This window comes from Spermophilus citellus (assembly GCF_964194105.1).
Source record: "Spermophilus citellus genome assembly, chromosome: 9".
NCBI lineage: Eukaryota > Metazoa > Chordata > Mammalia > Rodentia > Sciuridae > Spermophilus > Spermophilus citellus.
The window spans coordinates 98,295,515-98,316,315 of record NC_138191.1 but is presented as its reverse complement, the minus strand read 5'-3'; the positions used below and the strand labels follow the sequence as shown (position 1 = coordinate 98,316,315).

The 20,801-nt window shown below is 37.1% G+C and overlaps 1 protein-coding gene across 7 annotated transcripts in view; it reads right to left on the bottom strand.

Annotated features, from left to right (window-relative positions):
• The window catches only part of TUT4 (terminal uridylyl transferase 4), a 126,888-nt gene that overhangs the window by 62,990 nt on the left and 43,097 nt on the right, over window positions 1-20,801 (bottom strand). For all 7 annotated transcript variants that reach the window (XM_081307134.1, XM_081307135.1, XM_081307136.1 and 4 more), the window contains exons 5-9: window positions 12,317-12,433; window positions 9,357-9,534; window positions 7,550-7,638; window positions 6,025-6,076; window positions 2,362-2,431 (exon numbers count right to left, since the gene is read on the bottom strand). In XM_081307134.1, the coding sequence (XP_081163260.1) occupies window positions 2,362-2,431; window positions 6,025-6,076; window positions 7,550-7,638; window positions 9,357-9,534; window positions 12,317-12,433 (506 nt within the window). The remainder of the gene's footprint in view (window positions 1-2,361; window positions 2,432-6,024; window positions 6,077-7,549; window positions 7,639-9,356; window positions 9,535-12,316; window positions 12,434-20,801) is intronic.

Genomic DNA, 20,801 nt, shown 5'->3' with positions numbered 1-20,801 from the left:
AAGTAAAAAATAAAAAAAGCCGGGGATGTGGCTCACTGACTAAGTGGTTAAGTGCCCATGGGTTCAATTCTGGTACCAAAAAAAAACACCAAAATTTGATTTACATGACAGAAAGAACATTGTCTCTTCAATGTCAAAGTAACAAAGTAACACAACATACTTTCCTAGTTGTTTTTTTTTTTTTTTTTTTTGCTTTGAAGATGATATAAACAAAAGACAAAATACTGGACTGACTAGCTATACTTCTTGACTCTAATTTTTCCTATCCAACTTTCATGATTTAATTGGTATGTTATTTTTAGATCAAAGGTCAGACTAATCAATGTGCAAGCTGGCACATACCTGTAGTCTCAAAATACTGAGGAGGTGGGGGTGGGAGGATTATAAATTTGAGGGCAGCCTGGGAAACTTATCAAGACCCTGTTCTCAAAATAAAATTTAGAAAAGAGTAGGGGCATAGCTCAATGGTACAGTGCTTGCCTTGAATGCAAAATACCCTGGGTTTAAATCTGTGCCAAAAAAAAAATATGATTTACTAATTTATTAGCCCACTTACTTATATGTAAGTGAAAACCAAGTTATACTATATAAGTGAAAACAGGAGTCACCTTAAATGGAATGAAAGAAGTGTACTAGAGATATTTTCAGAACACAGATAAAAATGTATCTGAAATTGCCATGCAGAAGCAATTTAACACATGTGAAAGAAAACACTAGAAGGCAGATTACCTCTATGCCATTTCTGGTTTTTCCCTAAGTAATATGAACCTAGACAAATGCTTAACTCCTCTCAATCTAAATTTTCTAATTTAGAAAATAGGAAGCTAAGCCATGTGCAGTGGTGCACACCTGTAATCCCAGTAACTCAGGAGGCTGAGATAGGAGGATTGAAAGTTTGAGGTCAGCTTCAGCAATTTAGCAAGACCCTCAACAACTTAGTGAGACCCTGCCTCAAAATAAAAAAAATAAAAATAAAAAAGGGCTGGGTATATAACTCAATAGTAAAGCACCCCTGAGTTCAATCCCCAGTACCAAAGAAAGAAAGAAGGAAAATAAGGAAGGTAAACTAGATCTCCATAGGACAGAATTCTAGGTTGAATAAGGAAATACAACAATCTTAAAATGTAAGAAAAATAAGTTAATCAATTAAAAAAAATACTAATTCTGTATTGCTTCCATGTCTTCCACATTCAACTCCGATAACATTATTGTAGTTTCCTTTTTTAAAAGGCACTTTGCCCTCTCAGTCCTATAGAGTCCTATTTGATGAGAAAGTTTTTCATAACTCATTCATTTCAGCGAACTAAAACTAGATTCTAATATCCAGTAAGATTCTTAACAAGAAGCTATCTCTTATTGCTGTTTGTATCTCTAGAATAATGTAGTACCTACATAGAAGTAAATGTTCAGGGGCTGGGGTTATGGCTCAACGGTAGAGCGCTCACCTCACATGTGCAAGGCCCTGGGTTTGATCCTCAGCACCACATAAAAGTAAATAAATAAATAAGGTTTTTTAAAAAATGTTTAAAAAAAATTTTAAAAAAAGAAGTAAATGTCCAATATTGTTAGGTAAGCAAATGAACTTGAGGGGGAAAAAAATAGAAGTTTTGCCTAAAGTGTTTTATTTTCCACTGTCTGGTAAACTCTATTTCGTGCTCACATGCATTTGGTAAGCTTGCTATTTTTAATTAGTAGAAACTAGTGTAATCCAAGAGCAAGGTAGATCTTTTCAAAAACAGCATACTACAGGGACAAAAGCCACATCAATGTTTATAGCAGCACAATTCACAATAGCTAAATTGTGGAACCAACTTAGATGCCCTTCAGTAGGTGAATGGATTAAAAATGTGGCATTTATACAAAATGGAATATTACTCAGCAATAAAAGAGAATAAAATCATGGCATTTGCAGGTAAATGGATGGAGTTGGAGGAGATAATGCTAAGTGAAGTTAGCCAATCCCAAAAAACCAAATGCCAAATGTTTTCTCTTGGAAGGAAGCTGATTCATAGTGGGGTAGGGAGGGAGAGCATGGAGGAATAGACTGTAGATAGGGCAGAGGGGTGGGAGGGGAAGAGAGAGGGCATGGGGTTAGAAATGATGGTGGAATGTGATGGTCATCATTATCCAAAGTACATGTATGAAGACACAAATTGGTGTAAATATACTTTGTATACAACTAATATGAATTGTAATGCATCCCGCTGTCATATTTTTTAAATAAATAAATAAATAGAAAGAAACTAGAGTAATCATATTATTCCCAGGAGAAATCTAAAACAAAGATCTTCTCTTGGAAACGTTCACTACAAATTTGTTTTTTTTTTTTAAATATTTTATTTTTTCTTCATTGTTACCAACCTTTTCTGATCTTTGCACACCACAACAGGAACTTTAGCATGAAAATCAGATTCCACATCTACATATGATACTAGCAAGAGAAAAAAAAAAAAACAAATAAGCTAATGTCAACATCTCTAGAAGTATTTATTCTACAGTAAACACTGAGTAAAAGTTTCCATCTAAAAAATCACTCTTATTGCTTCTGTGGCATAATCCACTCTTCTCATTATGAGCATCAACCCAGCAGAATCTCTTACCTCTATTGGTGCCATTTGCTGTGTATCACAAACCACAGGTATAGTCCCAAATACTGTCCGAAAATTACAATCACCTTAAGAGGAAAGGTCTTAATATCCCTAAAAGTTTGAATATTTCCAAGTAAGTATATAAAGTTGTTAAAACTTAAGAGATATAGCAAAGAAAGGACACCACTTACTTCTGAGGGCTATGTCCACAGGAATCACAAAATGAGGACCTATCATGCTTTAACAGCTTAGTTCATTTTAATTAATCTGTGTAAGTACAAGCTAACTCTGCTGGCTTGTTTCCTGTAAATATATGAAAACTCTGCCTAATCAAAGCTCTTAAGACTTGCCTAACATGATGAAGCACCTTTCCACCACTTTCCATCCTGTCTTTTTTATACCTCCATGGTAAACCCCTTTCCATAAATGTCTAATTTAAGTAAAGATAGATGGGTGAACATTATTTCATTTCAAATTCAAAGAAAGTCTTTCAGTAGTACTTGTTGGAATAATTAATTCAAAGAACATGTGCTTAAGAACTGTATATCAGGGCTGGGGATGTGGCTCAAGCGGTAGCGCGCTCGCCTGGCATGCGTGCGGCCCGGGTTCGATCCTCAGCACCACATACAAACAAAGATGTTGTATCCGCCAAATACTAAAAAATAAATATTAAAAAAAAAAAAGAACTGTATATCAGAAATTTCATTATGCATGTGATGAGTATACATGACAGATCTCTACGGGATATAATGAGAACATAAAGGAAGACATAATTGTATAGATTTTAAAATTAAGACTGGTTTTTGAAACCTGATTATATAACTTAAGATGATCTACTCATGTATTTTAGTAGGAAAAATATACTTTTCTTTTTTTATTTATTTTTATTTTTTAGTTGTAAATGGATCTTTTATCTTATTTATTTATATGCAGTGCTGAGGATAGAATCCAGGGCCTCACACATGCCAGGCAAGTGCTCTACCACTGAGCCACAACTCCAGCCCCGGAAAAATAGACTTTAAACATTTATTATTTATGATAGATTGGCACTCTCTAGAGAGAAAAGCTGTCTCTCATCTGTAATATCCTTTTAAGTTTTTGTGTAATTAAAAACATAAATGTAGAGTAAAGACACTGTATCCACCTAAAACTAAAAAATAAAAAATAAATTTAAAAAAACAACAAGTATGTAGGGGCTGGGGTTGTAGCTCAGTGGTAAAGTGCGTGCCTAGCATGTATGAGGTACTGAATTCAATTCTCAGCACCATATATAAATAAATGAATAAAATAAAGGTCCACCAACAACTAAAAGAATAAAGAAAACTATATTAGGGGCTGGGGTTGTGGCTCAGAGGTAAAGCACCCACCTAGCATGTGTGAAGCACTAGGTTCAATTTTCAGCACCACATAAAAATAAAATAAAGGTATTGTGCCCACCTACAACTAAAAAATAAATGTTAAAAAAAAAGGAAGACTATATTAAAATACCTTTACAGAATAAACTGTACCAAACTTTTTCTTTAAAAAATAATTTCCAGGGCTGGGGATGTGGCTCAAGCGGTAGCGCGCTTGTCTGGCATGCGTGCGGCCCGAGTTCGATCCTCAGCACCACATACAAACAACGATGTTGTGTCCGCCGATAACTAAAAAATAAATATTGAAAAATTCTCTCTGTCTCTCTCTCTCCCTCTATCACTCTCTCTTAAAAAAAATAATAATAATAATTTCCACTAGGTGCAGTGGAACACCTGTAATCCCAGTGGCTCAGGAGGCTGAGGCAGGTGGATTGCGAGTTCAAAGCTAGCCTCTGCAACTTAACAAGACCCTAAGTAACTCAGAAAGAGCCTGTCACTCAATAAAATACAAAAAAGGGTGGGGATGTGTCTCAGTAGTCAAGTGCCTCTGGGTTCCATCCCCAGTATCAAAAGAAGAAAAAAAATCTAATTTCTGTCAGGTACTTTCGGTTCATGAAATTTAATTTAATGTAATAACAACAGCTGCTGCAGCAAAAAGTTAAAACTAGGTTATTGTATGCCAGGCACTTTTCTAAACTATGGCTTAATCCATTTCATCCTCTTAACAACTTCATCAAAAAAGTTATTGCCATTTCAGCATTGAGAAAACTGAATTATTACACTGAAGTTAAGTTGTTATGGGCAAACAACCAAGAAGTGGCACAATTAAAATTTGAGCCTGGAAAGTCTGGATCTGGATCCTGAGCTTTTAAGCATTTACTTCATAAGAAGAAAAGTAGGCACTATAGCTGTTGCTCAGTGGTAGAGTATTTACCTAGAATGTAAGAAGGCCCGGGTTCCATCACCAGAGTCGCAAAATAAAAACAAACAAAACAAAAGCAGTAAATTAAAACCAAGAAAATAATTTATTGGACTATAATATATAACTTGGGCTTGGTTTGAGACACTGATATTGTTTTAAAATTTTACTTAGAAGTATTTTTACCTATATCAAATGTCCTCAATAAAAAAGCAATCTAGACAGAAAAGGCACATATGAAATTGGTATGATTCAGCTGATGCAACATAATTTATCAAATTAATGTAATTGTTTTAAGTGGGGGAAAAAACATATTTACCCAAGACATGCACACATTTTTATGGCAAGTCTCTCCTTAACCTTTCTTCATCAATGACCTCCTAATGATTATGGGTTTTCTTGTCTTCTTTTACACATGAAATGTTCATAATATAGTATTCCTCCCCTTATCTGCAGGGGATACTTTCTAAAACCCCCAGTGAATATCTGAAACCACAAATAGTACTAAACTTTATAAATACTATGCTTTTTTTTCCTATTCATACATACCTCTGACAAAGTGTAATTTATTAATTAGTCACATTAAAAGATTAGCAACAATAACTAATACCAAAATAGAACAATTATAACAATACAATGTAATAAAAGTTATATGAATGTGGTCTCTCTTGGGTGCAAGTTACTGCAACAGATGATAATCTAATAACCAAGACAGCTACTAAGTAATTAATAGATGGTAGCTACTCAGAATAGCACTAGATTTAAAACTTATGAAATGTTATTTTAGAATGTTCCACTTAATATGCAGACCATGGTAGACTGCAAGTTAACTGAAATCAAAAAAAAAGCTAAAGCATGAAAAATAAAACTGCAGATAAAGGAAAGCTACTATATTCAAAGCTAATATTTTTTAAATTACCTAAAATGCAGCAACTTTTTTAATATGTCAATTTTAATATGGTACCTCTGGCATAGCAATAGGTAAATTATATTTTCAGGTATACCAATTAAATAAATAAATTAAAAGATACATTTATCTATCCATATATAATAGTGATTCAAATATGCTAGCAGTTTTAGTTTATTTGGTTAGCTATATATAACCAACACATTGCATAGACCTTTAAAAAGACAACTTTAAAAAGAAAAAAAAGAAACTCACCATTATTTTTTAAAATTCCAAGCACTTGTATCAGAAGATCTGGATGATTCATCTAAAAAATTTAAATTTTAATCAATACATTAATTTCAAAGTACAAGTAGCAGAACATTACAGAGAACAACTTCATTAAAAAATAACATTTAAATAAAATTATGCTCTGTATTTTAAAATACGAAAACAGAATAGTGTTTTCACTTTTATGTTCAATAAATTTTGAAAGCCAGGGCCTAGCACATGCTAGACTCTACCACTAAGCTACCCCTGCATCTCACTATGTCAGTAAACCTTTTTTCAGAAATAGAATATAATAAATATAGCATTAACATTCTAGAAACACTCTTAAAATTAATGGGTTCTCACATTGAGAAAAGGTTCTAAAATTCTACAACAAGTGAAAAAGAAGCAAGTTTACTTTAATGAATGTTAATAAGAATTTTTTAAGGTAAGAACTTCATAGTAAATAAGACAACTGGCAGCTCAGCCAAAAGGCTTACATTAAAATATTATTTACTATAACAAGCTTATCAAATGTTTAAAGGGTATTTTGTTACTATTTAAGTCTTTAATAATCACAAATTAGGGGCTGGGGCTATAGCTCAGTTGGTAGAGTGCTTGCCTCACATGCATAGGGCCCTGGGTTCAATTCCCAGCACCACCAATCATCATCATCATCACAAATTAGTTGTAAAGTAAATATATCAAGTTAAAAATTAAAAAAACAAGTTTTCACCCAAATCAAATTTCATTAAGCATAAAATTATTAAAACAATTTTAAACATAATTTTGACTATTATTTTAAATGTTTTACATCAATAAATAAGCAATGTTAGCAATGCTAACCAATACTGACATTGTCACCAATGATAATAGCTACTAATTCATAGTATCCATCACATACCAGGTACTAATACATGAATATATGAGATGGGAAGGAGAAATTTCCAAAAGTACTGTTTAAGTCATTATATATAAATAATTTAATATAAAAGTCATTATCCCTGTTTTGGAAAGGAGGAAACACAGACCCAAAAGTCAAGTAGTGAGCTGGGGTTGTGGCTCAGTGGTAGAGCAGTTGCCCAGCACGCATGAGGCACTAGGTTCGATCCTCAGCACCACTTGTAAGTAAATTAAATAAAGGTATTGTGTCCATCTACAACTGAAAAAAAAGTCAAGTAGTAACATGCTCTTTGCAGTCAAAATTTGAACCCAGATGTATGGTTTCAAAACTCTTTTCATTTTCTATAGTGCTTCAGAAGTAATAGCTATTTAAGATATTCAAATAAAAGCTCTTTCCCTTTTATTGTCTTCCTCTTCTGCTTCCTTTTTCCTCCATCCCATATATTTTTTTACCTTCCCTTCATCTGAAACTTAGCAGAAATTTCCAAAAGCACTATTTAATCACAATAACACTCTACAAGCCAGAGTTTTATATTCCCCTACCCCCTCTCTAAAAAGATCATCCATTAAAATTATGAAGTACTGATTAAGATTAACAGGAAAGGGTTCTTTCTTTCTAAGTACTTACCTTAGGAGGAAATTTTATATCTATATTAACATCACTACTTTTTAGAGCAAACTTAGTCAGAGACGAGCCATACAACCTAAGTGAACATTCTGTAATAAAGGGAAAAAATGAAAGCATGAAACCACGTGCAAATATAGGAGCTCTAAAAAACAGCAGAAGGAAAAATATATATGCATATTTCAATTCTATGTCTTTCATTTCTAATATAATGATTATAGATGAATGGGAACTTTTCTAATACCTTTATAATAATAATATAATAATAATAATGTTTCCCAATTTTGGGGTACAGATATAGAATGGGGAGAGAGAAATTACTCATAAAAGTTCAGTGTTCAAACAAAATTTTATTTTATTTATTTTTTTTTAAAGAGAGAGTGAGAGGGGGGAGAGAGAGAGAGAGAGAGAATTTTTTTAATATTTATTTATTTTTTTAGTTTTCGGCGGACACAACATCTTTGTTTGTATGTGGTGCTGAGGATCGAACCCGGGCCGCATGCATGCCAGGAGAGCGCGCTACCGCTTGAGCCACATCCCCAGCCCTCAAACAAAATTTTAGTTAAAATTTATTTTGGAATGACTGAGAATATATTTAGCATTTAATATACAACTGTAACAAATGTACTAACCTGGCTACAGTAATACTGTCATAAACGACATTTATTTATTTTTAGATAATTATATAAATATAAGAGACAGTACTTTGGGGAAATGATCATAGGCATCTAGTGCAAATGCTTTTTAAAAATACAAAGTGAAATCAAGTCAACTGATGTTACAAATCTAAAACAAAACATTTCGTAGCCCTCAAGAGTTCACAGAACAAAATAAATAGAAACACCAGGACCTACACTACCCATATACATCTTCCTCAGACTATCAAAAATTTAAAAAATACTATTACCAAGGTATATTTTTAAAGGATCTCCCCAGAAAGTAAGTTGAAAATACTATGCATGGTTGGTACTGACTAGACAGGTGGTTTTGTTTTTTAAAAGTTTAAGTTTATACTCAGTTGTATATATAAAAGTCTACTTTTCAAAACTTGCAAAATGTCAGAAAGTCATCCAAGTCATTAAAATCATTAAAAATTCATTTTCATTATCAAAATATTGAATTATTTTTATACATAATTTCAATTAGGATTAAATGTTTTATTTATGACAAAAGACAGAAGGAAACAAAATTTTTCCATTTTCAATTTTAATTTTCTATTATTTCTTATGAATCTCACAATGGATCTATATAATTTATCAAATATCCAAAAGATCTTTGATGGTAAGAAATGAGTCTTTATTTACAATATATACTTACTTAAACCATAAGATAATGTAAAAAAAAAAAAAATGACATGGGTTTAGCAAATAGTCCACAGATAAATAAACCTAACCTGATACCCATCTTGCACCAAAAAATAATCTTTATCTGAAGTTTTTCCTTAATTTTTTTCCTACCATCAGTCAATAGGAATTTTATTAAGTGACAATAATATTTATATTGGAAATAATACAACTTTTTAAAAAGTCCATTCATAAAAAAATAATACTGGGAAACTAACATAAAATATGTGACCACTAAGAAATTATCAATATTTGGCATTTTAAAATAATTTTTCTTATTATAAAATTATGCTGTACTATAATTCTCAATTTTCCTTTTCTGAAATATCTTCTTCACCAAAGTTATTCATAAAATAATCAAATTCATGTGCTTTTAAGAAGGAAAAATAAAATCATAAATTTACCTTAGTTCAAGAGGAAGTACATTATTTTGTGATTTTTAAAAATTAAATATAAAAAGTTTGTACCTGGTAAAAATGTTGTTATAACCTTTGACATTTCCTCCACAATTTCCTGACGGACTCGTAGGTCATCATCTGTTATTCCTTGTTCTTTTGCTAATTCAACAACTGCAATACTTAAAGCAGCCAAGTGGGCAGGGGAAGGAGGTGGCAGAGAACGAAGCTCACTTTCTTCCTGTTTTTCCTATTAATGTAACATTTCACAACAATAACATAAAAAGTTTCTATTTTAATGTCCTTATATTTAGGAAGGAAGGAAAGAAGTAATAATTAAAATATTCACTTTCTATGCATTAGATATACAGAAGTAAACAAAAGGGACAGATACTTCTGTTTTTGTGAGGCAAAATACAAAGAATGAGAGTCGCAGTAGGAAGATTACTTTTAATTTTTTTAAATTTGTTCTATTGTACTATTTACATAAATTCTCAAGTTCATATCAAAGTCAACATAAGTTAAACAGCTGATGACTTTGTTGTAGCAAAAAGACTAAGACTATCTTAAGATATAGCAGATCTTCAATCATAACTAATCAACATAGATGCAATAATACTTCTCTGGCGATGCTATGAATGAAACCTATGCTGCTTCCTTTAGGATATTCCATCAAATATTCTCACTGATATACTCATGTCATTGATCATCCTTATATTCTCCTGATATACTTACATTCTAGCTAAGAGGAAAAGATAACAGACAAATAGATATCATGTCAAGTAAAAAGAAAAAGAAAAAAGTATAAGAAAAAATAAAACAGGGTGTGAGGCTACAGAATGATGGCAAGGGGGCATTGTTTTCAAACCATGTGGACAAAGAAGGCCATTTTGAACACATACACTTAGAGACCTGAATGCAGTGAAAGAGTGAGACATTTAAGTTTCTGAGGGGAGAGTACTCCATATAGTGAAAATAGCATCTGAGGTAAGAAAGTCCCTAATCCTATTTGAAAAGATCAAGATGAGGGTTGAGGGTGTGCTCAGTAGTGGATTCCTGATGAATTTCAGAAAGAATTAGTTAGGCTAGGAAAACTTGTCCAAGAGGCAAAAGTCTCTTATTTAGTCTCTCATTTCCAATCTTTAGGCTTCATCCCATTCTCTATATTGGTACAATTTATTCTCCTGTTTAAAAACTTCAATAAATCCTCAATAAAATACTTGTAAATCAAATTTACCAGCATATTAAAAGAACTGTACAAACCAGGAGTGATAGTGCATGCCAGTAATATCAGTGATTCGGGAAGCTGAGGCAGGAGGATCTCAAGTTTGAGGTCAGCCTCAGCAAATTCAGCAAGGGCATAAGCAATTTAGTGAGACCCTGTCTCAAAATTAAAAAAAAAAAAAAAAAAAGACAGTGGGGGGGGGCGCACTGGAGATGTGCTCAGTGGTAAAGCAAACTTGGGTTCTTTATCTTTATCAACAAACATTGCCCTATTTATTTGTTTTATTTAGCAGTACTGGGGAATAAACTCAGAAGCACTCTACCACTTAGCTACATTCTTAGTTATTTTTATTTTGAGACAGGGTCTCCTTATTGACCAGGTTGGCCTCAAATTTGTGATCCTCTTGCCTTAGCTTCCAGAGCAGCTGGATTATAGGTATGCGGAATGCACCACTGCACCCAGCTGGCTCATTCTTCTTCTCCTTCTTCCTCCTTTTTTTTTTTTTTTTAAAATAAAATGTAATGAGCAGCTACTGTGTGCCCAACACTATCAGAAATAATTCAAATATAAAAAATAAATAAAAAACTAAATCTGCTCAATTTGACTATTAGATATGTTAGTCTAAAAGGGAAGGTAGGCAGACAATCAGAATATAGTATATTAGTTTTCTGATCAAGGTGTGTAACAACTGCTTGAGAACAGAGGGAAGGAGTAAGAAGATTCCTGAACTGAGACTTAGAAATGAGAGGTTATACAGTATTAGTGTTACAACTTTAAAAAGAAAAATTAAAAAACTAATATTCTAATATATTTTAAAAATCATTCTACTTCTACCTGTATCTATGAGATATTTAATAAAAATAACTAAAAAATTACAAATTCCCAAAGTCAAAAGTTTAGAAAGTCTTGCATGATCTGCACTTCTCTAGTTTCATGTCATACTCTATTCAGTAGTTCTTTGCTCCCATCTTATAGATTCTTTCACAGTTTTTCACCTATAGACCTTTATTCATACTATTTTATGTAAAATGCTCCCCACCTTTTTTCACTTTAAAATACTAGTTTATGGGGCTGGGGTTGTGGCTCAGTGGTAGAGTGCTCACATAGCACACGTGAAGCCCTGAGTTCGATCCTTAGCACCACATAAAAATAAATAAGTAGGGCTGGGGTTGTGGCTCAGCGGAAGAGCGCTTGCCTAGCTTGTGCGAGGCCCTAGGTTCGATCCTCAGCACCACATAAATATAAAACAAAATAAAGGTATTGTGTACAACTAAAAAATAAATATAATAAATATATAAACAAACAAAAGTATTGTGCAAAACTACAACTAAAAAAAAAAACTACTAGTTTATGGTTCAACTCAAATGTCAATTTCTCAGCAATACCTTCCCTATTCTACATCAAGTAAAATATCTTTGCACATTTCCTTACCCCCATCTTTTAATAAGACTCATTACACTTAAACCCTTATTCACCAGTTTTTAGAAACAGTAAAGACAGAAACTGTAATTATCATATTCATTAATGCCGAGATCTAGTACTCAATAAATATCAAGTAGAGTGACAAATTTTACTAGTCAGATATAAACTTAGGAATTGACATTCAACATTTTTCAGGATGAACAAACTGGTCTTGAAAAGCTAATGACCAATAAAGATAAAGAAGGCAATCACAACTCTCAAGGCTATCATATCAGTTACTAAAGTAAAACTGGAAAATACCTCATTTTTAGGTTCATAAATAAAAAACACTTAATATAGAATTTTACCATTTAAAAACAAATATAGTTTTTTTAAAAGAACTTACCAAAATATTTTTTTTATGTCGTTTCTCTTTTATATGTTTATGAGCTCCTTGGATGTTTTCAATGTGAATCAAGCAAAGTTTGCACAGGTATCGGCAATTGGTATACTCTGGTGATCGCTGAAGAGACAAGTTTTTTAAAAATGCTTTTTTTTTTTAAATTTTTTTTTCAAAAACAAAGAAGTAAAGTATTGACCATATAAATGAATATAACAATTCCATGACAGACAGACAAAAGCAATAAGGAATAGTTTTTAATAAACAAATCAGTACTTATACATCCAAGTACTTTTCCAGGTAGTCACTGTAAGGTCCTTGCTTAGCATCTGGACAGCCATCTTAAGTGACAGTCGACATTTTAAGAAAAATTTCACTTTCCCACCCAAAGTTGTTTCTGATAAAGGCTCATCACTCCCTCATACCAATCAACCCTTCACCACCCACATTCTCTCCCACCCAAGGGCATATCCCCACTCCCACCCCCACCCCCCACATTCCGACCACCTCTAATTCCTGAGGCTGCCCCATAAAAGTCCCAAACCCCAAGTCTGTTTTGCCTCTCTCCGTCTATGGAAAGATGTGCCTTTATTTGCCAGCTCTGACAAATAAACTCTCATGTGTATCTCTGCCTAGTCTCCATCTTTCATTTCTCGGTTTGCCTATCTCCGTTCCTTGCTTTCCGTTCATTGGTGCCAAAACCTAGGATTGGGTTCCCTGGTGTGCCTGCTCCCCTCTTTGAGGGTCACTGAGCGTCCCCAGGGCAGACCCAAATTCCATCGTGGGACCAGGCTCCCCATTCTGCCAAATACCCTCTCTGCACCCACCACCAGACATTCCAGGTAAGACCCCTGTCTCCATTCCACCTAAACAACCTGTGGGTCCCAGGAAGTGACCATTGATCATCTGGCACTCCCAGGGTTACCATGTGATCCGGGGCACTCCCAGCCACAGTTTTCACAACTACAGCGGATCCCTACTATAGGTGGTCTTTTATTTGGTCCTGAGTTTTGAGAAAAACCACTGAGGGTGACTGGGAGTTGTTCCTGGTGAGACCTCCCAGCCTTGGGTTAATCGCTACGGCTTCTGTCCCTACGTAGTTCTGGCCAAGCACCCAAGTGCCTCTACAGGCCCCAACGCTTACCCAGCAGTGGTGAAGACCCCCTGAGTCCACCATCCTCTCGACTGGGTGATACTAGAGACTGGGGGACACTCTACCTCTAAACTCACCTCTTACATCTCACCATGGGTGGCTCCTCATCCATTCCCTCCCATACGCCTTTAGGCTATGGCTAGAGGCTAACCGAGGGTCTCTCTCTCTCTCACCCCGGACCTAAAACCCCCCAAACTTATCCATTTGTGCAATCACATCTGGCTTCAATATCCTTTGGACTCTAACTGCACTCTAGATCCCAATATCAGGATCTTCTCAACTGTTATGTTCAGGAAAATGGAAAGAGATATCATATGTTCAGGCTTTCTCCTCTCTACATTCTAAGCCCTCTCTCTGCAACTCTTGCTCTCCTGCACAAGTCCTCTGAACTCTTACCTCCCCTATGCATGCTTCCAAAGGGACAGAAAATCCTACCCAGGACTCCTCTTCCTTCAACCCAGTGGATGAACACCCACCATACCACAATTCTCTTTCTGATGAAGCTACTGCAACAACTGTCCCCTCAGCTCCTCTGCCCTTCTCTCCTCCTGCTTACAGGCTGCCAATGCCCAGCTCCACCTGTGTGTCCTCTACTCGAGGTGGCTGGGGTAGACGGTATAATCTGGGTTCATGTGCCTTTCTCTTTGTCAGAACTTTCACAGAAAAGCCCCTTGGGTTCTATACTTCAAGCCCCACTACATATATCAAAGAGTTTCATTATCTGACTCAATCATATGATTTTACCTTTCATGATGTCCATATGATCTTGTCTAACACCCTCCTGCCTGAGGAGTGCAGGTGAGTTTGGGAGCTAGAACTTATGTTGAAGAGGTACATCAGATCTCCCCTACCCATCTGATTGGCACTTATGCGGTCCCTGATCAGGACCCCAATTGGGATTATAATTCACCTGGAGGAGTAACTTGTAAAAACCAATTCATTAGTTGCCTTAAGGGAGAACTAGGCAGCCCATAAGACTATCAATTATGAAAAGCTCCAGGAAGTCATCCAAGAGAAAAATGAAAGCCCTTCAGCATTTTTAGACCATATGACCAAGGCTTTATTACAATATACTAATCTGAACACTGAGACTCCAGATGGGAGTACTAATGACCTATTACTTCTCCCAGAGTTTCCCCAATATTAAGGCCAAACTAAGGTGCCTCAAGAGGGGGCCCCCTAACTCCTCAAGCTGAGGTTCTAGGAGTGTCCTTTAAGGTGTATAATAATGGGAGAGACGAGAAGGCCCAGAAGCAGAAACACCAGATGCTTGCTCAAGCCATCCATCTGGCCTCAGCATCTGTCCCTGGTTCCACTGGCCCATGAAAGGGTCCCTCAGGACCACTTGGACCCTGTTTTAAATGTGGTCAGATGGGTCACTGGGCTCATACATGTCCCAGGCCTCACAAGCCTCGGGGGCCGTCTAAATGCCATCAGGAGGGACACTAGGCCGTTAACTATCCCTGAGCTCATAGAGGGCCCCAGCCATCCAGCCCTTCTGGTTTCCCTTTCCAACTCTTAGGACTGGCTGCAGAGGACTGACAAGGCCCAGGTCCCCATCACCTGACCACTACCATCACTCCATGGGAACCCACAGTAACTATGTGTATTTCAGGTAGGCCTGTCTTCTTCCTCCTAGACACCTGGGCTATATATTCAGTCTTCAAGGAGTTCTGGAGGCCTACTACCAACCCTTACAGACACCTAGCCTTGTTTACGCTTTGGGCTCTCAATTTTTACCCACTCCTTTTTGGTCATTCCACAGTGCTCTGTTCCCCTTATGGGAAGGGACATCCTCATAGAGTTAGGGGCTATGCTTTCCTTCTCCCCTCATATATGCTTCCATCCAGACTCGCTTGCCACTCCCCTGATCCTCACCCTTACCTTAAGACCATCCCCTATTCCTTCTGCCAGTGCCTTCCCATTACCCACTTCCGAGGTGGACCCTACCGTCTGGGATGTTTCAAGTCCTTTTATCACCTCACAACACGAGCCCATTCACATCCATCTCAAAAACCCCCTCCATTTTATGGCCCAATCAAAATACCTGCTCTCCCTACTTGCTGCTGCTGTCCCTCTTTTTTTGCAGAGCAGCCTTGTCAGGCTCCTGACAATAAACCTGCTTCTTATCCCAGGTATGTGTGTGATCAGTCCTGCGCTACTTCTCTTTCATTGATGCCAGTGACTTGATCACATTCTCCCATGAGTTTTGCTCTCCCCTCAAGGGATCTGTGCTGCTTTGGAATCCTGGCCTGAGGACCCAGCACAATTACCACGCACCTTCTTCCATCACTTGGCGCTCTTTTTCTCCATCTACACTCCATCCTCATTTGGGTGACTTCACTCTTCCCCTCCCCTCCTCCTTACAAGTCTACTATCTAGAGATGCCAGTAACAAGTCTCCTCTCTAGAACTTAGATCTTGGCCAGGCACCAAGATTCTCACCTATCCCCTCCCCTTGGCAACTTCACACCAACTCACCATGGAGAATTTCCAATCCCTCCCCCTTGTGAGTTCACTCTTGGGTCTTGGTTCTCAGCTCCTCAGCAAGGCTCATGAAAGCCCTGGCCAAGCAACCAAGACTCCTCTCCCTTCTCTCAGTCCCAGACTCCAACTCGCCATGGGGAACTCCAAATCCCATCTGACTCACCTCTCGGCTGCCTCCTCGCCCTACTTAGCCCTACTCCTTTGGCTCCTGATCTAAAGGCCCATGACCAATTCAACCTTCCAATCTTCATAACTTCTGCGAGCACTCAGGAAAATGGAAGAAAATCTCTAGTGTGCAGGCTTTCTCTTTTCTCCATTCTATACCTTCCCTTTGCTCCTCTTGCTCCCCCGCCCAGCTTCTACTTGCCACTTAAGCTCTAGATTCCTGCAGAGACCCTACTTCTAGACAAACAAGGGACACAGAACTATCCTACATTATAAAGCCATAGGCAGCAATCTCCCTGGCCAAGGCCACATTGAAGCTAACATTGAAATACAAAGGACAGACTCAGCAGGCTTGATAAGAGGCCTAAGGAATAAAAGAAAAAAAGAGGGGGGGGAGTGTCAATTTAACTTTTCCCTTGGCTACAACACAGAAGAACGACTTCAAAACTTTCTATCTCCCAGATCTCACACGCCCATTTTACCCTTACACAGCTGAAAAGCAGGGATTTGCTCTAAGGGTCCTTGGATACAAGCTAGGTCTAACCTTTGCCCCTGTAGCTTATCTATTGAAGGGTCTTGACCCTACTGTTCAGGAATGGGGCCCTTGCCTAGGAAGAACGTTGGCCGCAGCCTTTCTACTCATTAATGAGTCAAAGAAACTCACCTTTGGGGACCCACTCACCATACCGGCTCCCCATCACCTAAAGGAACTCACCTACAAGGGCTTACATTCCTTAACCTCCCCCTCCCCCGTCACCTTTTGCTCTACAGGTTTCCCTGATGGAAGATCCCAGTTTTACTTTCCACACATACTCTCCCCTCCCTGCTCCTCAGGACTCTTCCTCCTCTTCTCCTCTTAACTATTCATGCATTGAAACTGGAGGAGTTTCTTTCACATCCCTCCCACATACAGGAAGGCCCCTTGCTCCAGGCAACAAACACATAGTTCACAGATGGCTCTTCCTTCAGGAGGGAGGGAGTTGTTCGGGCAGGGTATGCTACAGTCTCTATAACCTTGGTTGTGGAAGCAGCTCCCCTCCCCAGTAATGCATCCAATAAGCAAGCTGAACTTGTTGCCCTCATCAGAGCCTTCACTTTGGCAAAGGGAGCCTCCCTCAATGTCTACAATGACTCTAAATACACTTTCCACATACTTCTCTTCCACTCTGCTATTTGGATGGTGCACAGATTTTTTACCACCAAGGGAACTTCAGTAAAAAATTACTAATGCCCCCTTTATCTCTGGTCTCCTTCAGGCCTCAAGGCTTCCCACTGCCATTGGAACTGAAGGATGGCAGCTAAGTAACCCTCTTCTCCAGTGGGCACTTCCTTTCCTGACCTCTCTCCTTGTCACAGGCCTTTTGCTAATGCTTGCCCCTACATCATTAGATTTATTCAAGGTCAGAGTCAAAGGTTCTCTAACCAAACTGTGAACCAGCTTCTGTTTCAGGACTTCCAAACCCTCACCAATTTGGGTCATCCAGAGTCAGCATTACCCTGCACCTACTGACTATCACCATTGCCTCAGTGATACCCCATGCCCCTAACAAGGGTCCAGACGCTGCCTCTTCCCAGCAGGAAAAAGCTACAGAAGATTGATCTATGCCCCTGTCCCTAAAGTGGCCCAATAACAAACAAAAAAGGGGGGAATATAAGGTCCTTGATTAGCATCTAGACGACCATCTTAAGAGACAGCACCATTTTAAGAAAATTTCGCTTTCCTGCCCTTTCTGAGAAAGGCTCACCACTCCCTCATACCAACCCCACCTTTAACCACCCGCATTAGGACTCACCCAGCTCTAATCCCTGAGTCTGCCCCATAAAAGTCCCAAACCCCAAGCCTGTTTTGCTTCTCTCCATCTATGGAGAGATGTGCCTTTATTTGTCATCTGTGACAAATAAACTCTCATATGTATCTCTGCCTGGTCTCCATCTTTCATTTCTTGCTCGCTTGTCTCCCCGTTCTTCACTTTCCTTTCAGTCATCACATTTTAGATACAAATTTTAAACAACACTATAATAATGCTAAATGTATTTACTACTCATCCAATATCATCTTTAGGTCCTAATGTAAGATAAGAAAGGTAATCTTGCTACTTACTTAGTCTTATTCCAATGCTGTCCTCATTGTCCTGATTTCAAACTTTTAGTCTATCTATCTATCTATTTATTTATGGTATTGGGGATTGAACCCAGAGGTGATTTACCACTAAGCTATAACCCCAGTCCTTTTTATTTTATTTTTTAATTTTGAGACAGGGTCTTACCAAATCGCTCAAAGCCTTACTAAGTAACTGAGGCCGATCTTAAACCTGCAATCCTCCTGCCTTGGCCTCCCACATTGGTGAAATTACTTGGTACCATTGCACTCAGTTTATCTTTTATTCTTTGTGATTACAAAAAAATAAAATAAAATCTACCATCATTAGGGAATTTCAAAGGAACAGATCACACATATGCGAGACAATTTCAAAAGGTGAGTTCTAAGAAAACATTCCAATCAACCACAATATCATGGGAATAAATGGATAACCTTGTAAGGTAACAACTTTGAAGAAAACAACAATTTGACATAGTAAAGTATCAGTCACAGTGAGATAGGGAACAAGGGGAGCAGGTGAGGTCAGGCAGCTCACACCAGCAATTCCTGAGCTACACTTGCTAAATCAGACATCCTGCCAGTATCTGATTAGACCAAACAACTTTCTACCTAACTACAAGATGACTGTGCTCTCAGGTCAGTAAAATTGAGCAGGGTTCCTGAAGAACCTTCCAGTTCAAGGAAATCCTATGAATATTTATCCTTCCTACACAAACTCATCCCCTAGACAATATTAACAGGAAACAAAGCAGTTAGGCACAGAGCTCAACCTTAGAGCATGTCTGCCCTCAGCCCTTGAATGTGACTTCTGCTTTACAATGAACTTTTCTCTCTGCTACTGAAACATCTTTTTTTTTTTTTTTTTTTTTTGGTACCAGGGAATGGACCCAGGGATACTTAACCACTGAGTCACATCCTCAGCCCTTTTTGTGTTTTATTTTAAGACAGGCTCTCCCTAAGTTGCGTGGGCCTCACTGAGTTGCTGAAGCTGGCTTTGTACTTGGGATCCTTCTGCCTCAGCCTCCTGGTCACTGGGATTTGGGACACTATGCCCAGCTTTTCTGATTCCTCTTTAGTACATGTGCTACCAAAGTGAGCACTGATTCATCTTCAAATTATTTTCTGCAACATGGTCAAGAACCTGGAGAACTTGAATAGATGTCTCCCCTGTCTCTGGAGACTTTTCCTCAAACCCCTGAGAGTGACAATACTTTACTTATTATTTTGTATATGTATTCTCAAAATAATAATAAAACAATAATTACTGATTTCGGGCTGGGGCTGTAGCTCAGTGGCAGAGCACTTGCGTAGCATGTGTAAGGCACCAGGTTCAACCCTCATCATCACATAAAAATAAAAAATAAAATAAAGGCATTCTGTCCATACACAACTACAAAAAAAAATTTTTTTTTAAATAATTACTGATTTCCTGCCAGGTACAAGGCACTATGCTAGGTGTTTCATATGCAATTTATCCTTTTAATTCTCCTAATAATTCAATACGATTGGTATTATTTTTATTCTTTTTTTCATTATTATAATTTCTTGATTATTTGTTTTCAGCTGTGAAAACAAAAATCTCATATAGACTACAATATTCACAAGAATACACCAATATACTGCGTAGGTGATACTGAATTTCAATTCATACATGTCTGAATTTGAAGCCAATACTCTACTCATAAGATTGTTAAAATAAAGTGCCTAGGGATATAGCTCTGTGGCAGAGCACTTAACCAACAAGGTCCCAAGTTCAATCTCCAGCACCACAAAAAAAAAAAAAAGTTGCAAAATAAAAAATTACAAAAATGCAATAAATAAATGCTAAATTTTAAAACACTCTTTTTTTCCTTTCCTTCTTTCCTTCCTTCTTTCTTTATTGATTGATTGATTGATTTTATTTATATGTGGTGCTGACTGACTGATTGATTGATTTTATTTATATGTGGTGCTGAGAATCAAACCCAGTGCCTCACAAGCGCTCCACCACTGAGCTATAACCCCAGCCCTTAAAATACTGTTTCTAATGCCTTACACTGAAACTTCAGCAATGTTCAGTTTTTATTTCAGGTTGATCTTTAATATTCAATTCACTGAAGCTTCTGACAAAAAGATTCTCTCACTTCAGAATATGATTTTCTTAATCTCAGATGATATCTTAACTGACTTTGAATCTTTATCACTACAGCCTGCTTTTATCTCCTTATTTACTAAATAATAAAAATTACCCTGCCTGGTAAAATAATTCAATTTACAAGTAGCTAATCTTTATTTGGTGCTTACAAACTACCAGATCTTGTGCCAAGAATTAACTTGTATTATCTTACTTAATCCTCATAATTAGTTCCATGAGCTAGGTATTATTTTTATCAATCTCCAATGAAAAAAAAATGAAATTTAAAAGGCTACATAACATAGCCAATGTTATCCACCCAGTAAATGGCAAAACTAGAATCAGTGATTCCAAATTCCATGCACTTGACCACTATATATACTCCCTCTAATTATGAACAAACTGCTATGTGCAAGGTATTGTTATAGACAAAAATTAAATAAGACAAAAATGCTTTCATCATCATAATGTTT